Below are 9,081 nucleotides of genomic sequence, written 5' to 3'. Positions count from 1 at the left end.
TCAGTATGATGATGTCATTATATCGCAACTGCTCGTCGGACTGTTCTCTGCTCTACACACCCCGACGCCAACACCACGCCTCCGTCACGCAGGAGGTCGTGTATGCTGTTTGAATATACTGTTAAAGAGCCACTGTAGCTCCACGACCCTGCAAGTACACACACACACACACACACACACACACACACACACACGAGAATCGTTGCACTGTAGGAGCCCGTTTATTCGTGGAAGGCAAAAGGAATCTTATATTGAAGAAAAGTTGGCGATTGCTGGCTCAGATCTCCAATATAAAAATAACAATGTATATAATGAATTGAGTTCCACACGTTCTGATGACTTTTCTTTTAATGGTCTCTTATCACATTTTAGTGGTCGTTGGAAGGTGTGTGTTTTTACTGTAGTGGACAAACACTGTGTTCTCGTCTCTCGTCATCTCACTAAGAATGTGTGGTCTAAAAACCTAAAGATTGTGTCCCAGAATCTATTCTGTTCTTACATGTGATGCATTTCAGGCCGTCGTTGAATATTGTAGGTGGTGTGGATTACCATGTTTGTAGAAATGTTTGCCCCTGGTCTTTTCTTCCCACCCCCCCCTCCCTTTACTTCAAGAGGAATATGTGGAGGATCTGAGGAGATTCACTCTCTACTCAGCAGCGATGGCCAAGCAGAAAAAAATTTAATAAAAAAAAAAATCATTTTTCCATCGATGTTGCCTCATGGGGAAAAAATGCAAAACTCCAGATTCCTCCCCATGTTCATGTCGGGTAGTTGTTTTATTTTCCGGGACAATGTTCCATTGAATAAACGTCCTTGTTTTGCTCTTCGCTGTAGAGAAGTCAGTGCCTTCCCCCGCCTGCGGCTGGGCTTTCATTGGAGAAGTGACTTTGATGTCTATGCAAGCTCTTTTCTACCAGCTTACCAGCCTGCGTCAAGTAGTTCTTTGGATTCTCATGTAGCTCGTTGTGTGTACATAGTGTCAAGCACCTTTTGGAAAAAGAACCATCTGAAAAGTGTTGATTGCTTGTGTTGAATCTTAGCAGGTACTCTGTACTTGTTCAGCGTCATGGAAACCATGTTTGTAGATTGATTAAGTTGCATTTAGTTTCACTGAATCTATTTTTCTACTGTCACCTCAGAAGGTGCATAACAGTGGTCAACTAGGGGAACCTCAAAATAAACTGGTTTGATATTATGGTCTTAATCTGCTGCCGTTTGTCTCGTTTGTTTTCATATAACATCTGAACTGATAAGTCACAGTATTTAATTCTGGTTGTTAAGAAGTACAAATCTCAAACGACACACATCATCTACTTGACTGTTTATTTGTCGTCATTATTATTATTGCATCTCGAAGTCAAAACATTAAACTCACAACGTGGTGACATTCGTAAGATTACAACCAATTCCAAATAAGACCAGAATACTCTGATCTGTGAGACATTTTAAGACTTCGTGGTAACTTATCAGCTCAAAATAGTCCAGGCGGGGTCATCGTGAAGAGACGCCAGTGCTGAAAATTACATTCTGTCTCTTTCATGAGGTTGTATTTCATGAGCACACTGCATCCATCACAGCAGAGGACTAAAGTGGACGTGGGAAAATAAAAAAATACTACATAATGGTAAACAAAGGCCTTGGCCCAACTGTTTTGAGAAAATCTATCGGGTTTGTTCAGAGATTTATTCTTTCATATGACACGCCGTCTCACCTTTTTGTGGAACTGCGGCTTTGGTGTGATCACTGATAGCACCCGACATAACGTGACCTCCAGTGTGCAACATTCATGAACATTTCAAGTAATACATCTTCAGGAGCTTCACAGTTAAGGCATCATCATGAACTAATTAAAACAAATGGACGTGGAACTATAACAAAGAAACTGGCTGCGGCTAGGAGAGCTGCACGTTTAAGACGGAGGATCCTGATCCGTGCGATGAAAGCGAGAGAAGAGCTCCTCGTAACGGAGGGATCAGGATTCCTCACTGGTATCCTGCGTTGGTGCGACGTCTTTTTCTGGCTCGCAGCTCTTCGAAGAACTGATGCACCGCTTCCTCGGTCACCATCTGGTGGGTGCAGTAATACACCATTTTCCAATAAGTTCACATCGTTGTGAGAGGTCCAACAACACTGTATTTAAAAGTGTATTTTCCTTAATCCCAGTCAGTCTAAAAGTCCCTCTAGGAGCTCTGAGAACAGGCTGTTGCTGTGTCTGTACCTTTAAATGCTAAAGAGCTGGGCCTGTTTCCTGTAGTGCTTGCAAAAACAAGAAAAGAAAAAAAACAAAACAGCGCCCACTCTTAATTTTAGAACGCAGAGCTCATCTACCTTTGGGAGGGTCAAAGAGAGTACCCACTACCAGAGGGAGGGGTTATTTCCCCGCATGATGTCATGAAGGGAAAATCTTGAATCGCCTGTTTGACATATTCACTAAAAAGTGGAGCACATGAGGTAGACGACAGTCTCTTCACTTCTGGGGCCTCAGACACAGGCTAACGGGACACATATTACTGTTAGAAAAACATTACAAAGTAGATTCTTTCTTAATATATGAGACCTTGAAGCGAGAAAGGAAAAATACACTTTTAAAAAAAAGTGTCCACTATTTCTCACCTTTCCCTCGGAAACACACTGCTCAAAAAAAGCAGTGATGGACGTTGTCAGCTCGTTGAAACCTGAGGGAAGGACACAGATAATTAGTCCACGTCAGTCCTGAGATTTCACGTCGTCATTCGAGGGGGAAGATGACAGCCTGCCGAGGGAGGGGGGGAGAAGGGGGGGGGGCTCACCATAAATGACCTCCAGCTGCTGCACGCGGTTCATGGCGCCCGTCAGAGCCATCAGAGGATGCTGACCGAACGGCTCGTCCAGGCCTTTCTTCTCGTAGGCCAGGACGGTGTCGGACTGATCCATCAGGAAAGGCACGTCTGCAGCCACGTAGGCCTTCTGCTCGCCGGGGCAACACCGGGGGCAGATAATCAAAATGCATCACAGATGAAGCTGTGCAATCAAAATAGCTACAAATACTCGCATTACTGTAGTAATATGTTGGCACACTTCTAGTTTTAACAACTCGTTATTTTACTTTTATCATCTAATCGGCATTTTTCAGTTTCATCTTTGAACAGAAAGTTCCAGCTTTATATCAACATTTGTTCACAAACCAAATCTATATTTAATGAACTCAAACTTTAATGATAATTCCATTCCTTTGAGTATTTTAACAAATAAAGTACAAAACAATAAATACAAACAGATAAGTTGATGATTTTCATGTGTTTGTGCTTAATGTCTTGGCTCTAATTCACCTCCACTGTGACTGGTTTTCATTCACCTGCACTTCCAAGGTGGAAATTTGTTGGGATTTCTTTCCTGAATTCTTCAGTTTCTTCTTTTATCTACATTTTGCACCTGTTAATATCATGATAATGCTTTATAAAGCTCTGAGGTTGATATATATTTTTAAAAAGGGTGTGTGTCCAGCAGCATTTGGCTTCACTGTAATGTTTTGTCCCATTCAGAGGCCAGAGGTCATGGGTCCACAGCCTCTCTCAATGGTTTCCTGTTGCGCCAGGTATCTGTGACGTACCTTGCAGCTGGTGCAGGTGCACAGCTCGGAGCGCCAGCTGTAGGGCCAGAAGACGGCCCCCTGCCTGGACCTCCGCGGCCCCCCCCCCCTGCAGCTCCTTCAGCCGGCAGCCCTCAGCCTTCCCCTCAGCCTTGGTGGGGCTGCCATTCATTTCCTCGTGGGTCCGTTTGCAGGGGGAACTCCTGTTTACCACTTCCTGTCATCAGAACAAAACAACCAGAGGGGCGAGTTACTGCAAGGAGTCTGGGGAAGTCTCCGGGCGGCTCACGCCAGACGGCCGGGCGATGAAAGTCGGAAGTTTACAGTAAGCTGTCCTGTGCTGCTCGGGGAAGCAGAGCCTCATGGGTCATTTCTCCTCTAATTACCCGGGGGGGGGGGGGGGGGGGGGGGGGGGGGGGGGGTACCAAGATGACACAGGCTGCAGGATCTGCCTTGCAATCTGCTAATTTACCCTCTGCTGCCACCTAGTGGACACACTGAGCTGCATTCTAACTCCCAACCACTTTAACCAGCGATTCCCAACACACTGTCTCGAGCTGTTTGGTGGAATGACGCTCCGCCATTTTTCCTCTCGCTGCTGACTTTGCGTGTTCATATTCAACCCTCACAATACTTTAAAGGTCCCATATTATACAGTTTTTCAACAATTTCACATCGGTGTCAGGGGTCTGACAACATTGTATTCAAAGTGTATTTCCCCAAATCCAGCCGTGGTCCTGAATTTCAGTCTAAAAGTCCCTCTAGTGAACTCAAATGAGAACAGGCTATTGTTGTATATGTTACTTTACTTTTTTCTTTGTTTATTCAGTAGAGTTGTGTATTTATGACATGTTCTTTATTGAACATATAATAGTTTTATAGTTTTAACATGAGTTTCTACAGAGATTGAGATTTGAGCTGGGGTTGTTTTTTTTTTGAGGTGGCAGGGTTTAACGTTGTGTTGGGCTGGAAACACCGAGTCAGATCTGGCAACCCTGGAGAAGACTCAGTTTAATGTTTTACCAGGCGCTAATGTTTACGGTGGATTTATCGCTGTGGATCGTAGAAACACTGTTGTTCAACCAGAATCTGACTCAGAAGGAGAGGCTCCTGAAGATGATGAATTAAAAATATAGTGCGCCTGAATACTTTACTTTAGTTTTGTTGTGTGTGTCGCTACCAAGTAGCTAACGCTAGCTCCCGCTAACTGTTAAGGCTTTTCAAATAATACTCAGTTTATTAAATATATCAGTAATCTTTGTAAGTTTTCATCTACCTGTAGGAGGCTCAAAGTGAGTATCCACTACCAGAGGGAGTACTCATTTCCCTGCATGATGCCATGAAGGGAAAATCAGATTCTCCTGAGCAAACGTTCACTGAACAAATGGAGCAAGTGAGGGAGAGACTTTCTTCACTTCTGGAGAATCATACACAGGAAATGGGGACACGAATCACAGTTAGAAAACCATTGGAAATTTTGCAAAAAATGGGAACTTTAAAAAAATATACATATACTTTTGAATACATGATAGAATTTTTAAGTCTTCTTGTGACATAACTGAATTAAATGCAGTCACTTATTTCGAAGACAGAAAAAATGTTATAACCCTTAAAATCAGGAGGGCTTTGTAACCCCCCCAGATGAATTGTGAATCTTTGGCGCCCCCTCGTGGAGAATCACTGATTTAAGCGACGGATGGATGAATTGAGATGTAACTTTGATTTTTTGATTTATAAAAAACAAAACAGAAAACAAATACAAAGATACATGGTCTCGGGGTCCTGGATTGTTAGTCCAGATGTAAAACAAGTTGAATCAAACTAATATTTTAATCATTTCCTACATGTGGCACAATTAAAAAGCCAGTGTAACAGTAAATTGAGACACCCTCTCACCTGCTGCGTCCCGCGCTCCTCGCTGGTGGATGGTTCTTCATTTGTACTCTGGCTGGACTCTTCTTTCTCTACATCCTCCTCCTCCACGTCCACGTCCTCCTGCTGCTGCTCCTCCTCCTCCTCCTCCTCCTCCTCGGGGCGGCTGATGGTCACCACAGGTGGAACTGTGCAGGTCAAAGTCACATATTAGTCATTTCTGCAGAGTTTTTCCTCGATTTAGTTTCCTCTATTTATGCCAAACGTTCGGTTTACCAGCGAAGTGAGCAGCGTACGTCCAGAGGAAAGGAGCCTTGTCCATGCAGGCCTCGCACACCATCTCCTGCAGCTCCTCCGGCTCCTCCACCGAGCAGCCCAGGTGCTGGTGGACAAGAGCAGAGAGAGTCCATGAAGGAAGGAGAAGCTTACAGCGGAGACCAAGAGGTGAAGGACAGTCTTACCCTGCCGTGGAGCCAGTCCTCACACACCACGCACTGAATCATCTCGTCGTCGTCCTGCAGGAGACGCCACACATCAATCTTACAGCTCCCCTCATGCAGATGATCTGGATCTGCCCATGTCTCGACTATCACTGCCCACGTCTCGACTATCACTGCCCACGTCTCGACTATCACTGCCCACGTCTCGACTATCACTGCCCACGTCTCGACTATCACTGCCCACGTCTCGACTATCACTGCCCACAGACTGTCGACACCTCGTCCATTTCTGGAGTTCAAAGGATGAATCCCTGCCGATTTCTCTCTGAGGATTGTTTGGGTAATAGTGCTGTGTAACACTAATGCTGTGTAACACTAATGCTGTGTAACACTAATGCTGTGTAACACTAATGCTGTGAAATGCTACTGCTATGTAACACTAATGCTGGAAACACTAATGCCGTGTCATGCTACTGCAGCTTAACAACAATGCTGTGCAAAGCGAATGCTGCGTAACGCTAATGCTAAATAACAATTATGACTCGTGGGTCAAAGTGTGTCTGCAATGACGGGATACAACGAAGACCTAATGTTGTCTGGCTGTGAGTTTATTCACTTCACTTTCATATATCTAGATCTAATTTCTTTAGTTTGTCATTTTTTCTATTTCTAATCATTGACCTTTGTTAATATTGATAATATTTTAGTGCCCCCCCCCCCCTCCGCGATTATTACAATTTTTTTGTTGATTAGGCAATTTGTGGCTAATGCCGTTCATTGTTTACATCACCTTGGACAATAACTGCTTTTATTTCATTTGTGTGATTTTATATCCCAGAAAAAATTTAAAAAATCAATAAACAAAGTATGCATTAAAAAAACTGACTATTTTGTACGCTGCTCTATAGCGACTACCTGCAGGAAGTTATTCTGGAGTATGACGATGGGAGGAAACTGCATCATCTTTTACTGCTGTTGTTACAATAACTGTTCTATATTGATGTATGTGCAGGGTTAAATGTGTCAGCACTCCTGTCTGTGAAATTTCATGTTGTTATTATATTCTATGGATTTCTTTTAGTTTCGTTGTTAATGCTGCTCACCAACCGCAGACGTACCTGATCCTCGGTGTCTGGGTAAGGCCGATCACATGTGCAGTAGCAGCCTCTGAAGTTGTGATTGTACTGATTTCTGACATTTCGCTTATCCTTGACCTTTGGATGCAAGAGGCTGAATTACTACAGGTACCAGAATACGATCAGCAAACGAAATGAAAAAGTACTTACAGGGTTTAACTGGCACTGCAAACCAGCAAACTTCTCATTCCCACAGTCACAGCGGAAGTTTCTTTGCAGGAGAGAGAGGAGAGCATTCAGCGAACGCTGCGGAGGATAGAATGGAGCCGCGCGGTGAACGTGTTTTACCTTTTGGTGTAGAGTTCGAAGATATCGTGACCGTCGTGACACTTGTTGGCGCAGGCCAGACAGACGCCGGCGGGCTCTGCAGCGCTGCTCGGAGTGCAGGTGTTGCAGGCGAACACCGCCTGTCTCTTCACGTATCCCTGCAATGCAACAGAAGGGAGGCACGGAGACGTCAGGGCGGCGGCGGAAGCTCAGGAGCATCGAGAAGCTCGAGGAGCGGCGTGCCAGAGGCACTCAAACTCTTCTTCTTAAAAGATTCATGCAACTGATCTGGGAGGAATAGCTGGAGTTTATTTTACAAGTGAAACAAATCTGATGTACAATAGTAGAATCAGTCTGTTGTTGGAACTACATTTTTCACTGAATAGATGAAAAAATTATGTGAACATGCTGAAACATTGAGATGCACACCACACAGAGGAGAGGGGCATTACACAGAGGAGAGGGGCATCACACAGAGGAGAGGGGCATTACACAGAGGAGAGGGGGCATCACACAGAGGAGAGGGGCATCACACAGAGGAGAGGGGGCATCACACAGAGGAGACGGGCATCACACAGAGGAGAGGGGGCATCACACAGAGGAGAGGGGCATCACACAGAGGAGAGGGGCATCACACAGTGGAGAGGGGCATCACACAGAGGAGAGGGGCATCACACAGTGGAGAGGGGCATCACACAGTGGAGAGGGGCATCACACAGAGGAGAGGGGCATTACACAGAGGAGAGGGGGCATCACACAGAGGAGAGGGGCATCACACAGAGGAGAGGGGCATTACACAGAGGAGAGGGGCATCACACAGAGGAGAGGGGCATCACACAGAGGAGAGGGGCATCACACAGAGGAGAGGGGCATCACACAGTGGAGAGGGGCATCACACAGAGGAGAGGGGCATCACACAGAGGAGAGGGGCATTACACAGAGGAGAGGGGCATTAGATAGAGAGGAGGGCATTACACAAAGGAGAGGGTCATCACACAGAGGAGAGGAGGGCATTACACAAAGGAGAGGGGCATCACATAGAGGAGAGGAGGGCTTTACACAAAGGAGAGGGGCATCACACAGAGGAGAGGGGCATCACATAGAGGAGAGGAGGGCATTACACAAAGGAGAGGGGCATCACACAGAGGAGAGGGGCATCACACAGAGGAGAGGGGCATCACACAAAGGAGAGGGGGGCATTACACAGAGGAGAGGGGCATTAGATAGAGAGGGGGGCATCACACAGAGGACCGGGGCATCAGGCCGGACCGGAGCCGCAGCTCGCTGCTCACCCGCGGGTAGGAGCAGTTCTCGGAGTCGCTCCCGGCCAGCACGCTCAGAGCTCGCTGCAGCTCCTCCTCGCTCACCGCGGCCTCGTCACGAGGAGACTCCCCGGGAGCTGCAGACATGGTGGATACGGAGGGAGAAGATGAAGAGGAGACGGGCAGAGAAGCACACAGCGGCTGGGAACCGGGCTGAAACACTCTGTTGATGAATGACTGTGTTTCCGGGCGGGAATTTGGACGGAGACCACGTGAAGGAAGTGACGACACATCAACGTCACACACAACAATGAACAACAGTAAAAGCAACTTAGATGATCCTTACATTTCATGTACTTTTATATTTTATTTTATTATACTATTGTTATCATAAATGCTTTTCATTATTATTGCATTGCATTATTTTCCCTTTCTTTTATTCATTATATGTTCATTATCAATCTTTAATCTCAGTTTCCTGAGAGCATTTTATATTATTTTAAATGGAAGTACGATGCTTCATCAAATTAAACAAC

At 45.5% G+C, this 9,081-nt stretch overlaps 1 protein-coding gene across 1 annotated transcript; it reads right to left on the bottom strand.

Moving 5' to 3' along the window:
• Positions 1–1,310: 1,310 nt before the first annotated feature.
• On the bottom strand, positions 1,311–8,780 carry LOC308120044 (putative E3 ubiquitin-protein ligase UBR7). The gene is given in 12 exon segments (XM_080480420.1): positions 1,311–2,066; positions 2,614–2,675; positions 2,790–2,946; positions 3,590–3,651; positions 3,653–3,785; positions 5,465–5,628; positions 5,717–5,822; positions 5,902–5,955; positions 6,999–7,094; positions 7,167–7,227; positions 7,305–7,441; positions 8,576–8,780. Coding segments are annotated over 12 exon segments (1,233 nt in total). The 5' UTR covers positions 8,693–8,780; the 3' UTR covers positions 1,311–1,982.
• Positions 8,781–9,081: the final 301 nt, after the last annotated feature.

The sequence above is a fragment of the Lipophrys pholis genome, assembly GCF_963383615.2.
Source record: "Lipophrys pholis genome assembly, chromosome: 14".
Classification (NCBI taxonomy): Eukaryota; Metazoa; Chordata; class Actinopteri; order Blenniiformes; family Blenniidae; genus Lipophrys; species Lipophrys pholis.
Note: the sequence above shows the minus strand (reverse complement) of the source record. Positions and strands in the feature narration are given on the sequence as shown.